The 22268-nt window shown below is 39.3% G+C and overlaps 2 protein-coding genes and 1 long non-coding RNA gene across 3 annotated transcripts; 1 reads left to right on the top strand and 2 right to left on the bottom strand.

Moving 5' to 3' along the window:
* Positions 1-8837: 8837 nt before the first annotated feature.
* Positions 8838-16539, top strand: LOC103447218 (enhancer of mRNA-decapping protein 4-like). Its single transcript, XM_008386398.4, has 12 exons — positions 8838-9929; positions 10328-10377; positions 10457-10613; positions 10780-10998; positions 11896-12024; positions 12136-13671; positions 14003-14362; positions 14482-14601; positions 14713-14883; positions 15447-15611; positions 15737-15862; positions 15956-16539. Exons 1-12 carry the CDS (start codon positions 9102-9104, stop codon positions 16262-16264), a joined length of 4170 nt encoding a protein of 1389 aa, XP_008384620.2. The 5' UTR covers positions 8838-9101; the 3' UTR covers positions 16265-16539.
* A 1293-nt stretch (positions 16540-17832) lies between these two features.
* LOC103407609 (chaperone protein dnaJ 11, chloroplastic-like) lies at positions 17833-18614 on the bottom strand. The gene has a single exon (XM_008346511.4). It carries the CDS (start codon positions 18487-18489, stop codon positions 18055-18057), a length of 435 nt encoding a protein of 144 aa, XP_008344733.1. The 5' UTR covers positions 18490-18614; the 3' UTR covers positions 17833-18054.
* A 3084-nt stretch (positions 18615-21698) lies between these two features.
* LOC139189250 (uncharacterized) lies at positions 21699-21972 on the bottom strand. The gene is made up of 2 exons (XR_011572965.1): positions 21850-21972; positions 21699-21766 (listed from the first exon to the last, which is right to left on the bottom strand). It is a non-coding gene; the product is annotated as an uncharacterized lncRNA (long non-coding RNA).
* Positions 21973-22268: the final 296 nt, after the last annotated feature.

Genomic DNA, 22268 nt, shown 5'->3' on the forward strand with positions numbered 1-22268 from the left:
TCCATTCAGCGTATTGTCGAACCGTAACAAGTTCGATTTCACTGATTTGGAAGTTTCGAATAGTAAACTACTTTATGTGGATACAAGACGTGAATAAGCATCCGCCATGATCCTTATTCGAAGAATTATGCCTGAAGCATATCCAATGGAAGTACCTCCCTGCTGAGGACTCCATGACTCTTCAAATCCGTTCTGGACTGTTTCAAATCATGCAAAGATGAATTTTTGCCTGAAGCAAAACATAATTGAAACTGTTACGTCCATGAATAGGTACAATTCTCGTAGTCCATTTGTGAGACTCATTTTGCTCCACCTAATACATTTGGAAGAGCGAAATTTGACATGGACGGCTTATTGGCCGAACCCCATTGTTTTTTTTTGGTTTATTTTGTGAATAATTTATTTTGTTCTCGGATTTAAGATTAGTGTTTGGATGTCACCATTATTCTCGAATAAAAGAGTTAATTAACAAAGATTACCACATGTGACTACAATTAACTCATGCTTAGGTATGTTTTGTGGGGAAGTTAGATCTCTGGTTCTATGCTAACTTCATACCTAATCATCCCCTGACAACCTTTCAGGCTTATCCAACCTGATTGTGGGGCATGGCACTGCCCTATATTGTCCAATGGTATTAACTTTACCATAAAGGGAAGCCTTATACTCACTTCGTTCCGGAAGAACGCCCTTTTGAGCTTTAAGGATATTCGAGAGTATTATTACCATATTGAAACCAATGTAGAAAAATGGAGTAAAATTCCTTGGCATATTACCATTTTGCACTTCTTACGAATATAGTTAAATGCATATTCTAGAGAAGATGGAACGCTTAACGAATGGATTACATCCATTCAAGTCCACTATGTGGCCGGCCAGAAGCCCGCGATTCCTAAGGAATTTGCGCTATGGATGTACATTTGGGATATCTAGGATGATTCGTGATGCGCCGTTTTGGGCATCCTTTTACCAGAAGTAAAGAAATCATACCTGGACACGTATTATACCTTAGCACCCTCCATCTTTTTACAAAGGATTCAAATGGGACATTTGTGGATAGATTCAACCACCCTACGGACCATTTAAATATTCTATAGTATTGGTTGATGCTTCTACACGTTTGTCACACGTGTGGTTGTTGTCCACAAGTTGCATTCTCCACACTGGTAGCTCAGATTAACAAGCTCAGGGCTCACCACCCTGATTATCTGATCAAATTTATTTGATTGGATAAGTTGGAGAATTTACATCGACATTTACATCGACAATTTAAATCTCGATGGATATTGCATGTCGGTTGGGTTTTTTGAAAGTTGAGCATCCAGTCCCATGTTCATACCCAGAACGACCCAGCAGAAGTATTCATTAAACGCCTTCAAATGATTGCGTGGTCGACTAGTCATACGTACCACAGTTCCCGACCTCTGCTTGGGGCCATGCAATATTGCAAGCAACCATGTTGGTCTGCCTGAGGCCCGTCACGACCCAACCTTATAAAGCGCGTGTCAGTTGGTTACCAGATACGAACCCGACATATCGCATATGCGCGTCTTTGGTTGTGCGGTCTATGTGCCATTTTGCGCCGCCCTTACGTACACAAAAACAAAGGGGTCCTCAGGGAAGGATGGAAATCTATGTCGGTTATGATTCTCCTTCTAATATTCGTTACTAAATAACCTTTGACAGGCGATCTCTTTACCGCTCATTCTGCGAATTGTCACTTTTATGAGACAGTCTTCTCGTCGTTAGGGGGAGATAAGCACGTCAACGTTCCTAAAGAACGACGCGAATTATCGTGGACGTCCCCACTATGTCTCATATCGATCCCAATCTAGATCGTCAGAGTTTAACCAGACACTTCCTCTGATCTAGTAAAAGTGACGAGATCACATATACCAGCTGCAAATGTGCCTGCAAAGATGTGTACCAAATGTACTTCGGACCTTTGTCCTGAAAGTAGGAAAGCCACAATTGTGGCCGACCCTCGTACATTGACGGCTAGCCAATCAATCTATCTTATGCCAGAAGCATGGTAGATCACTCGGTTCGAGGATTCACCTCCCCAAAAGAGGAGGAACGTGGCACGAATGAATCCGCCCCTCGATCGCTGTCTCAGACCTTTTCATCTCATGAGATTAAATCCGGATAACTCCCGAGACCTGAAGTTCTTGGTCCAGTATACTAGTTTGGATGAGATATGGAATTGGAATGAGATTATCATAAATGATGTTTCATTTATATGGTACCGACATAAATGAAAAGCGACGATAACGAACCGCGTTCCGTTGATTAATATCAACGTAGAACTGATTGGTCAACTAAAAGAATCAATCTATGACGAATGAGATGAATGAAATAGTGCAATATGACGCCTTGTGGCGCAAGGTTTCTCTCATACGCCATGTGATTGATCGCAGCATTACAAACGTGGTTGTAATATCTCTGGGATCGTGATATGAACCTACATGGAGTTTCCAAAGGACTTACATGTACTGATTCAAATAGTTCTAGACCACAAGAACATCCTCTTGATTCTCAAGCGGCCTTCACTTTACGGATGCAGAACTATCCGGGCAGATGTGGTATACCCGTCTAAGTGAATATTTGATCAGTTAGGGATATATGCCCCTGCGTGTATAAAATCCGAAATTGAGAAAATTAACTCGCATATCGGACTATAAGATGAATGATCTTGGGAGAACTTGACATTACCTCGACCTGAAGTTTCGAGCTAGTTTTGATGGTATTCTGGTCCACCACTCAAACTAGACCCAGAAGGTGTTACGTCTGAGTATATCCTGATCATCTGTATGCTAGATACAAATGAGACCTTTACGGAGGGTATGGAGCATAAGGTTCCATATTGGAACGTGAGGCAGCCATATCTAAGTACCATTGGCGTTTGTTGTACTTAGCTCAAATGCACTAGATCAGACATCTTATGTGCTGATAATCTTTTGGCATAAAGCAGCAATGCGCCTAACACGCCACCACCAAATTTGGTGTTAAAGACGTTTTTCTGTTACTACGGATTTGGGCTTATTCCCTATGCATCTCAGAATAGATCACACCCCCTTGATCTTCGGAATGATGCCTACCTTGTGGGATTCGTTGAATCAGACCATTTGTCTGACCGCACAAGGTACGTTCCCGCATGGTTATGTCTTTACCATTAAGGAACACCGCAATATCTTGGAGGTTAATTAGATAGACCTTTTGTTGCGAAATCTTTTTGAATCGTTCCAAGACTCACTATGTCTCATCACGTGAGAGATATGGTCGAGAATTCTTGTTGAGCATATTCAAAAATCCTTGCGATTTTCATCCATCGTTGAGTCCCAACAACGATCCATGAATACAACGCTGTATGTATCGACCAGATCATGATACATCCAAAAAGTCAACACCAAACATATTGTATCTACATCAGCATGAGCATCAGAAGATTGAAGTCAAGCAGTCCAATCCCAGACAACCTTACCGACATCTACACAAAGTCACTACCAAAGTCTACCTTCTAGAAGCTTGTCCAATGAATTGGTATGCGTAACTTTCTCATTTGCAATGCTTGTAGTTTCATTTGGAAGTTTTGTCAAACTCAGGGGGAGTATCTAGAAGTATACTCACTTGATCTTAATATACTCTTTTTCCCTACGATTAGGAGCATTTTTCCCACTGGGTTTTTGCTACCTAACTAGGTTTTAACGAGGCACCCATCATGGGCTGATCATACCCTTGTGAGCTCTTCTACTTGCGTCCAGAAGACGTATAGTTTTGACTTAATGCAACTTCTCACTTTTCTCCTTAGCCTATGGGCTTTTCTCCCACCTTGGGTTTTGCCATAGTAAGGTTTTGTGAGTTTTACCACTCCTGCATTCTTCCGTCTTTTGAGACTCGCATTCGCTACTTGTGCCGACTAAACGAGACGATTTCATCCACTACTTCTACATTTGCCTGAAGATCTGATGCGCCATCTACTTGAGTATTTGCACACTCAAGGGGGAGTGTTGTGACATATGTTCTTATCAATATGTGATTGTGTAAATCCTAAGTAGAGATAAAATAGGAATCCTTTGGGATCTAGAAGATCTTTCCTAATATACTTTGTATTACTTGGAGAGCAAGTTTCTCTCATTCTAATTACTATAAATAAAGGCACAAGGACTGGGGAATTAACACACAATTCCTCAAACCTATTCTCCATTCTCTCTTCTTCTCTTTGCCGCACCTATCTATTAAATATAGGCCACAACAGGGTGTAAATAAAATGTGGGGTGTATGTACAAAATATAAGAGGTATATTGAGAATGTGGGGTGTGGAGGTATTATGAGAAAGTATGTGGGGTGTATTAAGATAAATTTTAAATAAAAAAATAAATGTGGAGTGTATTAAGTATGTGAGGTTTATTCAACAATTTGTGGGGTGTTAATATAATTAGCCAAAATAAACCGACAGAAAGGAACCAACTTCTTAATTTCCTTTTTGTTGCATATGAATATTCACTCAACAATCTTCCCACAACCTCTCTCTGCTTCAATTAAGGTCATATATGTTTCTTAATACTGGTTTGGTGATATCGACCTTCCTCTTTTCTGTCCTATACTGAAATGAAAGCCTACCAGGTTACCAGTGCTAATAGAAATAAACTATATGGTTGGGACTTGTACATGGTTAGATCCTCGGTCTCCACGAATTATGCTAAAAGGCGGACTAATCAGATGATTATCAAACACTACAGAGGCCATCGTTCAAGCGGCGCCATGCCTGCCAATGAACAGCTTCGTTCACAAAAGCCTGAAATTTGCGAGAATCAAAACCTTTACAAACGGGATCAAAAGAATGAGGACTACTCCACAATCCTCTAGCAAGTGAATAAACCCTCATAAAAAATATTCGGATCCTCGTATTCCAACCACACGAAGAAATCTATTGCGCTTAGGAACACTTGGATATTCTAGCTTGCAGTAGTCATCAAAAGCATGGTTATCGTAATGCAAATAGTAATTCTGCTCCACTGGATTATCTCCACGAACACATTGCAGAAGGAGGTGGTGGGTGCCAAACTGGTTAAAATCGATGGCACAGCTGAGGTGGGTGCGAATGAAGCTGGGATTTTTTATCATGGAGTTCCAAGGCTTGGACACCGAGGTGCATCGGATCAAAGCTTTAGGAGGTAGTCTCAAAAGGATAACACGTACAATTTCCTTAGGCAAACTGCTAACCATTGCTTCAAACTTCACTTCCCCGGCTGCCAATTTCATAGACATAGAGTAAGTGAGGAAATATAGTGCAGCCAGTTACAGAACACCGTGCTCCTCCACATAGGAGAACAACATTGTCAAAACTCTGCCGGTGGTTGATGAATGCAGCAAAACCATTTTTTCTGTGCACCAGGAAATCAAACCAAATCAAATCATCCGCATAGAGTGAGGAATTTAAGCATATTAGATTTTGGCAGCAGAAATAATCACCCTCCAGTTATTCGTTCTACTAGTCTACAACTGGAAACGCAGCAGATACAGAAAACGCATAGAAAAAAAACGAAAAGGTCACACAATGATCAATTGACAAGAGCAAATATTTCCAGGGCCATTAGTTCTTTCAATTATTCACAATAAAACAAACAAATGTTCCCATTAGGCTACATCTGTCTAAAAGGAGACAACCCGAGTTAACGTATGCCAATTCCACTTGCATGGAATAATGCAGATAAAACAGCCGAATCATCTTGTGTTTTTTATTTTTCAAATATCTTGGCCCTAACATTAGATTTGTCTTTCGCCACATTTCCTTACTAGAGTTCTATATAAGTCAGTTGCATTGATTTTCACATCAAATGGTATGCTGAGTTTGACCGATAAGGCAGTGTTACATATAGTTGTATTTTGTACTACCAACGTCACTTGAAAAGCAACAACTGGCAACTGAGAAAACCGCAAAGAATGTATTTCTATTGGCTGACTCATGTATACATCAAATCATTAGAGAAAGAAACGAGACAACAGTTATGAGAAAAAATCTTACAGACGAAGGCCTGCCAATGCCAGGATCCACTCCTCCTCCATACCTGATATTAGGATCAACCTTTCCTGGTGACTCCGGGTTTCCACCTGTCTTCTTCTCATCCCTAGCCTTGTTAAAGATCACAGTTGTCACATCCCAACCCGGGCTCCGCCACATCCCGGACTCGGCTCTGTCGTAGCACGATATTGTTAATTTTAGGCCCCGATCACGCCCTCATGGTTTTGTTTCTGGGAACTCACACGAGAACTTCCAGTGGGTCACCCATCTTGGAATTGCTCTCGCACGATCTCGCTTAACTTCGGAGTTCCTATGGAATCCGAAGCCAATGAACTTCCAAAATGACTCGTGCTAAAGGAGGTGATCATGTACATATATGGTATAGATGATCCTCACCCCTGATCGACGTGGGATCTATGGAATGGGTAGAATCAAACCAGTGTAGGTTTATTGTGTTTAGTTAAACTCATTGTGTTTGTGTTAGCTCAACTCATTTAAAATTGAACTTTCATACTTTATGTTGTGTTATTTGTGTTGAATCCAAATTTTGGTCAGTCTTGGATTCACTATCATATAGTCAAAGAGCTTGTTTGTAACTGGTTTTAAAATTACTGAAAACACTTAAATCCTTGCATGAAGCAATAAAGTGATTTTACATAACTTACTTGACAATTTAATAAGAATTGATTTTAAAAATATTTTTATAAAAAACGCTTTTAACCATTCTTAAGCCAATTTCAAACGAAACAAAAATAAGCACTACAAATTGTATTTATATAGCCAATAATTAGGATCATCATAACCCATGTCTTTTCAACTTACCTAAATTATTTCCTCACCAATTTAGTATAAATATATCATTTGTATTAAAAAAAAACTTTTCATAAATTATTTTTTATTCTTATGATTAAGTGTGTTTTTTTTTTTTAAATTTATTTTTTATTTATCAAACGATAGACAGCTATTCCCCACCATCTTTAATGCCCCACTACTAATATGGTCACAAGCCCACGTAACCGGGACTTCTTCAAGCCCATTAAAAGGACACCTCGGGAGAGCTTCTAACTTTAAGCCTAAAAATCAGTTGGCCAATTATTTTGACAGAGCTTATAAGCCCAGTTCTTAATTCATAGCACTTGCAGCCTAAAAGAAAAACATTATTTTAAAGGAAAACTAATGAAAAATGTTTGAAAACTTTGAGTTTTAACGATAAGGACAAAATAAAGGGTAAAGTGAATAGTATCAGGATTGACTTTTTAATGTAAAAATGTGGTTTTTCGTTAAACTGAACAGTACCATAAGCTTTTCGTTAAAATTCCCTTATTTTAATTCAAAGTTAAAATGCAATGATCTGTACACCAAAACAACAATAATAAAATATTTGATCCAACAATTGAAAATTAAGAGCAGTATGTAAAAAGTAAAAATGGACATGTAAATAACACTATAAAAAAACAATCATCAAAGTCACAAATGCAAATTCTTTTTTGAAAAATAGTATGTAAATAACACTATCAAAAAACAATCATCAAAGTCACAAATGCAAATTCTTTTTTGAAAAATAGTTTAACTTTGAGAAATGCTAACGAAACTTTCTCAAAAATGCAACTCTTTATAAACTCTCTGTCATCTCATATTTTTGACATTATATTTTATAATAATAACACAAAAAGACGTTAAACTATGAAATAAGGACTATGATTCTCTCCCCTCCTTTTTCCATCTCCTCCTCTCACATTCTCTTATTTTATCTTTCTCTTGCTATTAAAAATTAATATAAGATATTAACATGACTTAACTGTGACGTTTAATTAGGGGAGGTAAAATAAAGAAAAAAAGAAAGAGCCAACAATACCTTAAAAAGTTGACGAGTCTAGAGAGAAGGAGCCATTCAAACACCAATCATGAGACATTGAGACCCTTTTCTTCATAAAAGTTGTAAAGGAGGGACTAAATTATTATATAATTTTTCTTTTCCCCATGCTAAAAGTTTACTTTGAGTGGAAAATATATTTCTTTATTTAAACAAAACGATATTGGGGAAGAAAAAATATAACGTGAAAAAATACGGTCTAGAATTAAATACTTTAAACTGCTTCTACTACAAATTCTTTTTAGCTAACTATATTTCTGAATTTTTTACTTTCTATAATATGTAAAAAATAAGAAAAAAAGGCCTAAAATATTGATACATTATAATCATACATGTATATTCCAGAAGGTTGAAGCTCCTAAATATGATATCTGACCGACTTCATATAGATATCATATTTAATCATATAAAAATAATAAAGAACAAATATAATAAGTAAGATAAATGTTAAGGAGACTCTCTAAAAAACTCTATGTGTCAATATTTGAAGTTCTTCGATATGATCGATATTTTCATAGAAATATCAAAAAAATAAGAGAAATATAAGAAAAGAGGGTGAAGTCTAAACTTTACAAGGTATCGAAAAAACTTTTAAATTTCGGCTAAAATTAATAGATCTCGTCTTTTTTCGATATATCTGTTAAATATAAACAAACTGCCTATGACATTTCCTAAAGTTTCATTTTAAATGTCTATGTGTTTTTAGCACATTTCCATCATTTATATTGAAAGCAATCGATATCGATATATCCATCGATATTTTCACAAAGTTGCATATTAATATTTTCTCAGATACATAGTTTAAACACTACTGATAATTCACAGTTTAATATTAATTTTTATATCAAAATGATCAAATTTTATATAAAAAAATATGAAATAACAGAGAATTCGTCGTTTCATGAAATCTGAAATAATAATCACCTCCTTCTCTCTTATAGCGGTCTCTTCCAAGTCCCCACTTCTTCACTCCAAAGTCCTCCTCATTCCCACAACTTTTAATTATTTTTCGCTCCCTCTCTCTCTCTCTCTCTCCTCCCTTCTCATCACTCTCTTCAGATCCCACTCTCTCTGCAAATCCCATATTCCCGATCGCCCCTTTCTCTCTCTCTGAAATCCATTCCGTCAGGGAATCAAAATCCCATCTTTTTCATTCACATACAAAACCCACACACACATATTTATAGATCTGCTGCTCCTCCTCCCATGGCTGCCACCGGGAATCAAAATCCGCCGCCGCAGCAGCAACCGCCGCCCTTCGACATGCAGAAATTCTTTAAACCCACAAGCCCATCTCCTCTCACCCCCCAAACCTCAACCCCCGCCCATTCAAACCAAAACCCTAACCCTAATTTGAGTTCCTCCTCGTTCCCAATCCCGCCGGCTTCTTTCCCTCCTCCCACGGGGCCCTACTCGTACCCGCCCCAAACGGCACCGTTTCACCTCCATCAGTTTCAATACCACCCCCACCCGCAGCAGCCCCACCCCCAAATGCCTTACTCTCCGCAAGACCACCACTTGCTCCACCAGAGGTCTCTCTCGTTTCCCACCCCGCCCCTCCAACCCCCTTCTAATTACAACATTGCCACTCCCGCTTCCAACCCCAACAGCACCGGCGGTAGCAATTCCAATTCGAGCCCGAATTCTGGTGCTCGAATCATGGCGCTTCTTGGTGCTCCTTCGGGAAATCTAGAGCCTGAGTTGTCGACTCCTACAGGTGTCTCAATGGTGCCCGCTCTCCCTATGGGGATTCCATCCACTGGCCCGACTCGAATGCCCAGCAATAAGCTGCCGAAAGGCCGGCATTTGATTGGCGATAACGTGGTTTATGATGTGGACGTTAGGTTGCAGGGTGAGGTTCAGCCACAGCTCGAAGTTACGCCCATAACCAAGTATGGTTCGGATCCTCAGCTTGTGCTTGGACGCCAAATTGCGGTTAATAAGTCGTATATATGCTATGGATTGAAGCAGGGGAACATTCGGGTGTTGAATATACACACTGCATTGAGATCTTTGTTTCGAGCTCATACGCAGGTTTAATTCAAATCTTGTATTCTGGTTTGTATTCACATCTTAGTTTTTTTGGATTGGTTATGTGCTCTTTTATTTTGTTAAAATGACATTGCAGTCTTTGATCGCTATCCGGGTGTCGATGACTTGTATGGTTGATGAATTCAAATTTAGATTCTTTACTTTCGGATGGCTGCAGAAGTTAGTCTGACTTCATGTACTATTACTTATGTACCAAGAAACGGCAATGGGAGTTAAATGGATAGAGATAGCGCAGTCTAGAACTTATGCTTGAAGTACTGAAGTGCAGGAAATATCACTGCTTGACAATTGATATAAATAAAATAGCTTGATTTATTGAGCTCTAATCTTATATTCTGTGTCTATCCTTTATTGATCTAAGTGATGTCTTGTTCTGTCAGAGGGTCACAGACATGGCTTTCTTTGCTGAGGATGTTCACCTTTTGGCTAGGTAGATGTTTTCCACTATTCTTATTTTTTTTTTTGCTCATCTAGTTTGGCTTTCTGTTATTTGACATAAATTTGTGCAGTGTAAGTGTAGAAGGACGACTCTTTGTATGGAAGATTTCTGAAGGTCCAGATGAAGAAGGTACGCCACAAATCACTGGAAAGGTTGTCATTGCTATTCACATAGTTGGAGAGGGGGAAGCTATTCATCCACGAGTTTGTTGGCACTGTCATAAACAAGTAATTCATCTTTAACTCCTATTTTTAACGAACAGTTATGGCTCCTTCCATTCAGTGCCTAGAGTCATTTTCTGTCCATTTTTTGTTCTTCTTGTTGGCTTTGAAGTTTGAATTGGCTGGATGGTCTCTCTTTTACTTATGAGTATTATGAAAAATGATCTTACAGGAGGTTTTGGTAGTTGGGTTTGGAAAGCGTGTACTAAGAATTGATACTACTAAAGTTGTGAAGGGTGAAGCTCCTTCTGCTGATGAGCCTGTCAAATGTCCCGTTGAAAAGCTGATTGATGGAGTCCAGTTTGTCGGTAAACATGATGGAGAAGTGACCGATTTGTCAATGTGCCAATGGATGACCACCCGTCTGGTTTCTGCTTCTATGGATGGAACAGTATGTACCTTTACTATTTTTGAAGGCTTTCTTTCACCTTACATATTTTCTTGTAGTGAAATCAGCGAAACTTTATACAGCATTTTCATTTGAACGGTTGAAACAAATTTAAGGAAACCCTGTTGCCTGCTCCTTTGTGTCATGGAAAAAAATTCAACTTGGTTATTTGATTTTTGAGTCATATGGATTTGTTTAATGTTTGAGGTCAAATTTTAGACACGTTGACTTTCATTGCATATTGTATACTGTTTAAATTATTTGCTCTATGGAGTTTGGTCTAGGTTTGAGGTAAAATCTTGCATACATTTTTGCTTCCCTTGCATATTTCACAGTTTGCTTTATGAGTTATATGGGTTTTGCTCAGTGTTTGCGTTGCATATTTTTTTACTATTGGCTTATGACCTGTATGGAGTTTGGTCTAGATTTAAGGTAAAATCTTGCATATGATTAGCGTGCTTGCATGCATTCTACTGTTTGCTTTGAATTATATGGGTTTTGGTCTAGGTTGAGGTGGATTTTTCACTGCCCTTTCCTATTTTCAACTATTTCTGGTCAAATTCTTGAGCTCACCACCTTTTGGCTCATACATTTTGACTGAAAATTTGTCAACAAAATTTTTCTCTTAGTACAATATGGCTGGTCAAAAGTGTGTCCAGTTTTCTGACCCATAATGCAAATGGCTCTGAAGAAGGAATTCCTGGTTCCAAAGTGACTCTGAGAAGTGTCTCGATTTCTATATCAATGTTTGTATTGAAGGGGTAGAGAAATAGTCATGGGCTATAACGTATAATTCACAAGCATCTACTGACATGCATGCAAACACTTTCCTTAAACATTCCTGTTGATGCTTTGTAATAGTTTGTGCTGATTCCAGACAAAATGTATGTCATGCAACAGATAAAGATCTGGGAAGATCGCAAGGCTCAACCTCTTTTAGTATTGAGACCCTATGACGGCCAACCTGTTTATTCAGCTACATTTGTGACAGCTCCCCACAGGCCAGATCATATTATACTTATCACAGTGGTAAGTATTTTTTATTCTTTGCTTGTATTATAAGGGTTCTAGTTGTGTTTCTGCTGCCTAATTTCAGTATAAGAATGTTCTAGTTTGTAATTATATAAATCTGTTTTATAGGGGCCACTTAATCGGGAAGTGAAGATCTGGTCCTCAGCGAGTGAAGAAGGCTGGCTGCTTCCCAGTGATGCTGAATCATGGAAATGTACCCAGACATTAGAGTTGAAGAGTTCTTCTGAACCCCGAGTCGAGGAGGCATTCTTTAATCAAGTCATAGCATTGTCACAAGCTGGCCTTCTCTTACTTGCAAATGCTAAGAAGAATGCTATATATGCTGTACACTTAGAATTTGGTTCTGATCCAGCATCAACCCGCATGGATTACATTGCAGAATTTACTGTTACCATGCCAATTTTGAGTTTTACAGGGACAAGTATATCTTCTCATGGTGAACAGATTGTTCAGGTTTATTGTGTCCAGACACTGGCCATTCAGCAGTATGCTTTGGAATTATTAAAGTGCTTGCCTCCACCACTGGATAATGTGGGATTAGAAAAGTCAGATTCCAATATCTCACGCGATGCAATTGGGGCTGAAGGATATCTATCTGGAAGTAAACCCACAGAGGCACTGCTAGCGAATTCATCACCTAAACCAGCCGTACAAGAAAGTAGTTCTGAGGGTGCAGCTGCAAATACAGAATCCAGACTTGTTTCATTTGCATCGGCAACTAGTGACTCTGATGCTGTTTTTGTTGCAACACCACCTATTACTTTGAGTCCTAAGTTGTCTGGGAAATTTTCTGGTATAAGAAGTCCAGCAGATATCTCTGAGGCAGGTCGCACACTTAATGACCATGGTGGAGACCAACAAGTCAATGATTACTCAGTTGACAGGCAAATGGACCCTGCTCATTTAAACATGTCGGATGTGCCTGCAGTGGATGATGACTCGAGGAATGATGAACCTAAAGTTGGACAAGATGATTTATCTAGTGTGCTCAATCCTCCTATCATGTTCAAACATCCAACCCATCTAATAACTCCCTCTGAGATTTTAATGGCTGCTTCATCTTCTGAAGCTGCTACTATTGACAGCAAGAGTGAGGGGGAGGGAAATATCCAAGATGTTCTTGTTAACAGTGATGTAGGTAATTCTGAGGTGGAGATGAAAGTAGTGGGTGAAACGAGATCTACTCAAATTGATGAGTTTGGCTCTCAAGGAGAACCACAAAATGCTGTCTCAGAAAATAAAGAAAAATACTTTTGCTCCCAGGCATCAGATCTTGGAATTGAAATGGCCCGAGAATGCTGTGCCCTACCAGCAGAAAATTATGTAACGGATGAAGCTCGGCAAGTTGATGATGCCAGCGTGACAGAACCACCAGGCCAGTCTCATGCTGGAGACGAAGACCAGGACTCTGCAAAAGATGTTTCTGCGTCATCTACCCCCCCAACAGTTTTGCAATCGCAGACATCAAATACAAAAGTGAAAAAACAGAAGTGGAAAAATTCACAAGCATCAGGTTCATCGTTCCCATCAGCAACTGTACTCAATTCAATAGATTCCACCAATGAAAATGGTGTCAGTTCAAGCCTACCCTCTTCAGAAGCTGCACACCCTCAAATTATGGCCATGCAGGATACGGTTAATCAGGTAATTGCCAATCCCCGTATTTGGCATATGAATTATTCTCCACATGACAACTGAAGACTTTCTTTTATAGTTTGAAGACTACTCGTCCTTTATCTTGACAAAATAGTGCTACTGCCACTTCAGTGCCTCTGATAATCTGTCTTTGTCACGTTGGAACATGTCCTATTTCAGATGGATTTTCTTGTCCTATTTCAGATGTTTGTATTTGTGGAAAAGTGAAAAGGTTGTATGCATATGATGTAGTGTGGGTTGTGTTGTAGAAAAGTGGACTGGACCTGTATTTATTTCAATCATCCTTATCTTTACTTTGTCTACTTTTCTGTTCGTGCAGCTACTGACCATGCAGAAAGAAATGCAAAAGCAGATGACAATGATGGTTGCAGGCCCTGTTACAAAGGAAGGGAGGAGATTGGAAGCTGCTCTTGGGCGAAGTATGGAGAAGACTGTGAAGGCCAATAATGACGCTCTATGGGCTCGTTTTCAAGAAGAGAATGCAAAGAACGAGAAGTTATTGCGAGACCGTAATCAGCAAATAACCAGTTTGATCAATAACTTCATAAACAAGGAATTCCCAGTCATGTTGGAGAAAGTGGTGAAGAAGGAATTATCTGTGATTGGACCAGCTGTTGTTCGTGCTATAACTCCAGCGATTGAGAAGGCCATACCTTTGGCTATTTCTGATTCCTTCCAGGTTAGAAGTTTGGATGATTTGACCCCTTCACTAAAGCTGGCCTAGAATTCTATATGATCTGGTATCCTTCATAATAAAGTTGTCTTCTAGTTATCTAATTTGATATGCATGTGCTGCAGAGAGGAGTGGGTGACAAGGCTGTTAATCAATTGGATAAATCTGTTAACTCAAAACTTGAAGCTACTGTTTCCAGGCAAATTCAGGCGCAGTTTCAAACTTCTGGCAAACAAGCTCTTCAGGTGTGTATTTGCCGATGTTAGCTTAACTTTCTTGAATTTGTAATCTGAATATGTAACATGTTACCTTGGTTTTGACAATTTATTTACTGATACTATGACCTTTGCATACAGGATGCTCTCAAGTCTAGTATGGAAGCTTCGGTAGTACCTGCCTTTGAGAAGTCATGTAAGGCCATGTTTGAGCAAGTAGATGCTACGTTCCAGAAAGGAATGGTTGAACACACAACTGCGGCCCAGCAGCACTTTGACTCCGCACATTCACCATTGGCACTGGCTCTAAGGGTACGTATGCTTTTACCAAGTCCAACCATTTTCTTCTTGATAATGTTTTGTTGGCAAACTTCCCTTCTCTTATATTTGAACGGTTATAATCCTTGAGGTCTCAGACTATATTCAGAAAACAAGTGAGAGATCATGTGCTTGTTGTCAAATACAAATACAGTGAGCCAAATATGAATTTTGCACAATGATCTTGTTTGATGTTTTATGTTTAACTGAATGTAAGCTGATATATCAGATTTTGTGTGTGTGGTGTTTTATACTGTTCTCCTTGCATGAAAGTAGCATCCGACATTTTGATTCTTTCCCTATTGTTGTACAAGGTAAATATCATTAGAGATGAGGATATGATAGTTTGTGTTGACTGAAAAGATGATTCTATATTGTAAGATACAATTGTTTTCTTTCGGTCAGTAAAGGTTTTACTCATGATATCTTTTGGGAATGAAGTATTTTTTTTTTTCCTTTGCTTTTGCTATGCCATTTGATACCCACTGCATGGCTTAATTTCGTTTGTATTTTCATCTGTTCCTACGGTTGATTTTATATTTTGATGATATTTGCAGGAAGCTATTAATTCTGCATCATCGGTGACTCAAACCTTAAGCGGAGAAGTGGCTGATGGTCAACGTAAGCTCATAGCTCTGGCAGCTGCACGGGGAAACTCAAGTGCAGTAAATCCTATGGTCACACAACTCACTAATGGACCTTTGGGTGGTCTCCACGAGAAGGTTTGTTCTCTATCTTAAATTTGTGGAATCTGTGGATATGTAACTCCAAAATGTTCAATTTTATCATTGAGGGTTGGTTGGTCGACTACTTTTATCATGAAAAGCAATTTATTTTTGCATGATAGGTTGAGGTGCCTTTGGATCCAAAGAATGAGCTATCGAGGCTGGTATCTGAACGCAAGTACGAGGAGGCTTTCACAGTGGCTCTGCAAAGAAGTGATGTGACCATCGTATCGTGGTTGTGCCATCAGGTATGCTTTAGATGATACCCATGGTGGTTATCTGAGATTCTGAGCTTGCAAAGGATTATCAGCCCGAAACATTCTTACGCCTCTTTTTTCCAGGTTGATCTGCGTGGGATATTGCTGTCGAATCCTGTTCCCCTGAGCCAAGGTGTGCTTCTTTCTCTTTTGCAACAACTGGCGTGTGATATCAGCAATGATACACCCAGAAAAGTTGCATGGATGACGGATGTGGCGGGCGCCATAAACCCGGCTAACCAAATGATTGCGATGCACGTACGGCCTATATTTGAGCAAGTTTACAATATACTGCACCATCAACATGCCTTGCCTACGGTCTCTAGTGCCGAACACACAAGTATCCGACTTCTCATGCATGTCATCAACTCCATGATGATGGCCTGTAAGTGATTATCCATCTCTCTACAAATCTACCATTGTGCAAGAAACAATATTTATATGGACATTTTGTACAAAAATCTGCTGTGATCTCTTATGAAAAGCGTCGCCGAACCGTGTAGAGTCAGTTTTCGTCGAATTGGATACATAGGGCTTAGGCATTTCGGGATACTGTATTTATCGTCTCTTTTTTCGCCTTTCTTTTACTTGTCATGGCTCTATGTAAACTGCAATTTTGTGTTTTCTTCACACCTGTGAATGCATCTGTGTTTCTATTTTTCCTTAAATTTTAGATGTGTCTTTCGAGTTTATAGTCAATAATTTGTAGACAAGGTCCCCAACAAATTGCGATGAGAGTTGATCTATAGTACATGTTTAAGGACGTGAGTTGATATTGTTGTATCACTACAACTAACGTGTCTTGGGTTTAAATGTTAAAATGGTTCCTGTGTTTTACCCTGCCGATCAATTTAGTCCTTGTGTTTTCAATTTTACCGATTCTATTTCTGTGTTTAATTCAGTTAGTCGATGTGCTCCTTTTCAATCCAATTACTGTTAAATTTTTAAAAACATGTTTCAAATTGATAAGAAACAACAAAATTGAAACCTCCCACCTCCTACATTTCCCAAAATCCTAGCCACCACCATTACCAAATCCATCCAAAACCAAGGAATTGGATCCTCTTGCCTTGGTATCCTCTTGACCCATTAACACGGACCGTTGAATCAAAATTTAATGGCTACAATTACTATAACTTTAGAGGATCCTTCTGTTTGTAGCCGTTAGATCAAAATCTAACGGTTCGTGTTAACGGATCAGGAGGATCCTGAGGGTTTGCCTCAAAGAGGATCCAATTCCCAATACCAACACTCCAACCACCATGAATCGTCTCATAACCACCCATCATCTCTCTCCGAATAAATCACCCCACGGTCCCCCACCTGCCATTGAATACTGCGTCGTTTTTCCGCGATACATCGACGTTGCATTACTCTCCGCCTTCCGCTCCACTGCGCCAGCGTGGACCCATACGACCCTAATCCGAGTCATCCTCGCTGCACATTCGTGGCTGGAGATGTTGCCTTGAGTTCTTAATCTGAACTTTTTATTTTATTTTTATTTAAATCTTTTTTTGTTTTTAAATTTACATTGAGCTTTTCATATTTATTAAATTAAAATGAAATATTTAACAGTAAATTAACAGAATTGACCAAAATGGCTAACGATTTAAAACACGAGACTAAATTGATAATATAAAACACATGGACCCTTTCGACATTTAAGCTTATTTTTTAATCATTTTTTAGAACCCAAATAAAAGGGTCAATTTATCTTGGGTAAACTCCTTAATTTTTTTGTCACTTATTACTTTTTTTTTTTTGTCAAACGATAGATTTATTTGATTAGATGTTAGATTAAGGAGCCAATAAAATTCGAACTCACTTTGCGATACAAAAGTAACACTTTTATCTACCATGGTGATAGAGGACCAATTGCAATTATTGATTACCTTTAATTCATTAGATCCGACAACCAAAAATTATGTAAAAGAAAAATGAAATTAATATAAATAAATAAATAAAGATGTAATTTCCGTTCAAATTCATTCACTTCGTACGCCGTCATCATAAAAGCATTTACAAAAAATTTCCCTACCTTCTAATAATTTTTTTCTTTTTACACGCAGACTCTTAAATTTCCCTTCTTTTTCAAGAAAGGAAAAAAAAACACGCAAAAGTCGGTGTCTGCTGAGTCAGCGGCGAGTCTGGTGGACCCCGGGATCCTGTTCGCTTTACGTTTTCTACCAGCACTGGTCCGTTTCCCACCTCCGGGTCGAGTAAAACCCGTCGGCTCGAAACCCGACCGAGCTCCTCCGCCGATTAAAATCAATGTGACCAGCGCCCACCGACATGTCGTACACCGCACGGGCCGCCGGATCGGACAGCGTGGCGTAGGCGTTGTGAATCTGGATGAAATCCCGGCCGTCGGACTCCGACCGCGACGCGTCCGGGTGGTATTCCTTGGCCAAGCTCCGGTACGCTGACTTGATCTCCGATTGGGAGGCGTTGGCCGTGACCCGGAGGACGTCGTAGAGGCTCGCCGCCGAGGCACCGGGTCGCGGCTTGGCCTCGGTGAAGGCCTGGGCGGAGGAGGCCTTGATCTGGAAACTGCGCCGCTGGGGGAGGGGCATTTGGGGAAGGGGGTTTGCGGCGGAGGGGAAGAGGGTTGTAGACATTGGGGATTTTGGCGGTCTGCGGAGGGCAATTTGGGAATTGGAAGAGTTTGGGAGGAGGAGGAGGATGGTGTGAATGGAACTTTTGAAAAGGGGGTATAAATAGAAGTCAAAATGCAAAGACGCAGCAAAATCTGTGTGTGTGTTGTGCGTTTTCAGGGGGCGCTGACGTGGCACGTGTTCCAGCGGCTTACAGTTTATATTTTTTGCTTCTAGAAGCAAGCACCAGGGTTTTCCCAAAATACACGGTTAGTAAATTAATTTTTAATTTAACCATTCTTTAGTCTCACATGCTATGAGCAATTCAGTGAATTTTGATTTAAATATATATATTTTTTTAAATTGTTTTAATGGTCAGATTTAATTTGAGTTGTTATATATATTTTTACTGTTTGATTTGCTCATATTTGTAATTTTGATTTAAAAAAAAAAAGGAATATGGACCAACGGTCTAACCATGTGGGCTGTCCGGTAAAAAAAAAATAGTCGTCCGTCTTTCCATAAGTGGCCGACAAAGTCAGCAACTGTATCCTAGCCTCTAACCTTGACTCATTGTCTAGGTTTAATTTGGACAAAAAAAAAAAGTTTTAGCCCAAATTTTTGTTAGCCCAATGATTGAAGAAGATGTGGGCGAGTTTAAAACTTAAATTTTAAATTTTAAACTAGCCATTGAAGTTGGTCTAATAACTAGGGTTTAGTGAATGTATCACTAAATTTGTGTGATTGACCTGATGTTCGACTTATTATAAATGTCTTGTGTGATACTTAATTATAATTGGTTAATTGCGTGGTTGTCAAAATCTAAAAAAAAAAAAAAAATCTCTCAAATGTGAATGGTACATAAAATTGTAACTTGCCCTAAGTTAATTATTATTTTTTGGTAAACAACGAGGATACAACCCAAAGTAAAACTAACTCAAAATAGCAATGAAACAAAACGAGTTCGAAAGACTCCAAAAATTTTGTTTATAAGAGGCAATTCAATCCAGCCAGGGGCTGATCAAACACATGAACGCCAACATTCATATTAAAATTTCAATTTGTCAACTGATCCGTCACATAATTCTTTTTCCAGAATTACAGTTTCGATAAAAAAAAAGGAAGTAAGTTTTTAGTATTTATTTTTCATAGAACACTTGTAGATATTTTGTAGAGGCATGATGATGAAGATGGGCAGGTAACTAACTATGCTATCAAACTTTTGTTGGTGTTGTAGGACGTGCCTTATTTTTTGGAACTTTAACGAAAAGCTTCTAATACTGTTTATTTTAAAGAAAAACCATATTTTTACACTAAAAAGTCAATCCTGGTATTATTTACTTTAATCTTTATTTTGTCCTTATCGTTAAAACTCAAAGTTTTCAAACCATTTTTATTAGTTTTCTATTTTTTAGGCAGATATTTCAAGTGATATCATGACACACCCTAACCCGAAGACTAGGACGTGCTGGCCGTCACGTGAGCGTGACGTAACCATAAACGCAAGCGGAAACGATTTAATAATAAAATACGAGTCAACAAAAACCACTAATTATACAGTTATTAACAACCTAGCATTCTATGTGCATAAGAGTGTACTAAACACACATAAACAGAGCATAAGCATCTAGGTGCAGTCAAGTAGGAACATAGCTATTTTACAACACCCTCGGGTGAGTCCTACATTTATTTATTCTGTCAGAATCACCGAAGTAGTCCTCGTAGGCCACCAACGCCTCAACTATCAACTAGAACCTGGAGGGGCGAAAAACAGAAAACGTGAGTGGGCGAAAATAAAGCTTTTCCAAATCATTTCATTTTATAACCCCTTTTTGGAAAACCTGTATACTTTCCCAGAAAAATAGTATATAGCATATATATATCTCAACATCTCGATCATCAATCTTATAACAGATTCAATAAGAATGTACCATGTCAATTTCAACAGTTTAGTATGAATGCATTGACATAATATAAATCAGGTAAAAGAAATAATCAATCGGAGGCCCTCTAATAGCCCTGAACGATTGAATCTAGAGCTCAACATCTATCAATCTCACTCTGCCGGAGTCACTCCGCGTGACCTGTCCGGCCTTCTGCACATCAGTCGGAACCACCTAATGTAGTCTGAACGACTCATGGTAATATTCGCTCTAGTGCTTCTCTCATCAATCATCTGTATACAATAACCTAAGGTCACCCACCAGTCATAATCTCACTAACACTCTACGACTAGCCCGTCGTACCCACTCCGCGTGGACTGTACGACCAGCATCTACTTGGATCCAAGGCGAGCGTGCGATGCGGTGAATACTATAAGCACTAAACCATGGTGCAGGATATGAGCTCAATATACATCATCATCATAATAGTAATTAAATACTCACCTGATACTCACCTGTGCGTCCACAGCACCATCTTACATATATGCATTATACGACAGTTCATAATATTCATAACATTCTATGCATGGCAATCACATCATATTTCATTTCATTTCAATATACTTTTTATTTAAATTTGATTTCTGGGGAAATCGAGTATATAGGTATATATATATATAAACAAATGCCCACTCACTGGTATGTCGCCGGGTCGTAACCCCCTGGACGCCCCTGGATGTGCTCGTCCTCGTTATATGACCCACCTATAAGTGAAATAACTTAAAACAATCATTTAACGCACATTTAACGCACCTAAACCAAACTAGGTAATTAATTCTTCATACGATGCTCAAATTGGGTATATGAATATACCACAGTGACCTACACAACCTCAGGATCATCCCCATATTTTTAAAATAATTTTTGGAGGTCTCACGCGCCCCCACGCGCCTGACGTGGCACTGACCTACGCGCCCCCCACGCGCAGCCACGTGCCAGGCACACTGACGGCACAGTAACGGCCGTTAGGGAATATTCCTGGAATATTCCGTTAGCTAACTGATGGCGTCAGTTAACGCCGTTGGAATATTCCGTCAAAACTGACGGAATATTCGTCGTCTTCTCCGGCGAGTCGCCGGCCGCCGGCGACTGTTCGCCGGTTTCTGGAAAAATTTCAAATTGACTTTTCTCCTTCGTTTTTCGTCCAATTTCTTCGAATTTTACACCAAAATGAAGCATTTAACATGTACTATCACGTTGGAAGGGTTTTAGGGCCTAAAAACTACGAGATCATACCTTCCAAAATTCCTCAAATTCGGCCAAACTCGAACCCAACGATCCCGACGTCCATTTTGTTCAAACGAGGCACTCCGAGCCTCCTTGGAACTTCCTAAGACTCGTGGTGATCTTGGTTTAACCTAAAACATAACCAAATCAAAGTTCGTGAACAGTGTCAATTCTCGGGGTCATTAGAAACTAGGGTTTTTGAAATGAAACTTACCTGAAACTTATACCCCCGTGCTCGTGAAGTTCCCAAGATCACGATGGTGATCTTAGATTGGACGTTGGTGTAGGATTGTGGTTGTTCTTGGTGTTTGCCGTGAGTTCGAGAGTAAGAGAGAGAGAGTGTTTCTGAGGGAGAGCTGAGGAAGAAAGAGGGAGTGTGAGAGACAAGAACACGGAAATGGGGAGGGATTTAGGGGGTAGGACCCCACCCTAAGTCCAAACACAAATTAAATTAACACATACAAATATATAATTCTAACCCTAGTTTAGGATCTTAAAGTAAAACAAATGTCAAAATTACGCACCTTAATCCCGTTTAAGGGCGTTTCTGTAATTTCACGTCCTCGGAATTAAAATTCCGGGACGGGCTGTGACATATCACCCAAGTCAAGTCACAAAAAGACATATAGTTTG

The sequence above is a fragment of the Malus domestica genome, chromosome 11, assembly GCF_042453785.1.
Source record: "Malus domestica chromosome 11, GDT2T_hap1".
NCBI classification, from domain to species: Eukaryota; Viridiplantae; Streptophyta; class Magnoliopsida; order Rosales; family Rosaceae; genus Malus; species Malus domestica.

Coding starts and splice junctions, on each gene's coding strand:
- LOC103447218 (XM_008386398.4), top strand. CDS start 9,102: ATGGCTGCCACCGGGAATCAAAATCCGCCGCCGCAGCAGCAACCGCCG. Junction 15,612..15,736: donor TGGGTGGTCTCCACGAGAAG/GTTTGTTCTCTA, acceptor TTTGCATGATAG/GTTGAGGTGCCTTTGGATCC. Junction 15,863..15,955: donor TATCGTGGTTGTGCCATCAG/GTATGCTTTAGA, acceptor TCTTTTTTCCAG/GTTGATCTGCGTGGGATATT.
- LOC103407609 (XM_008346511.4), bottom strand. CDS start 18,489: ATGTCTACAACCCTCTTCCCCTCCGCCGCAAACCCCCTTCCCCAAATG.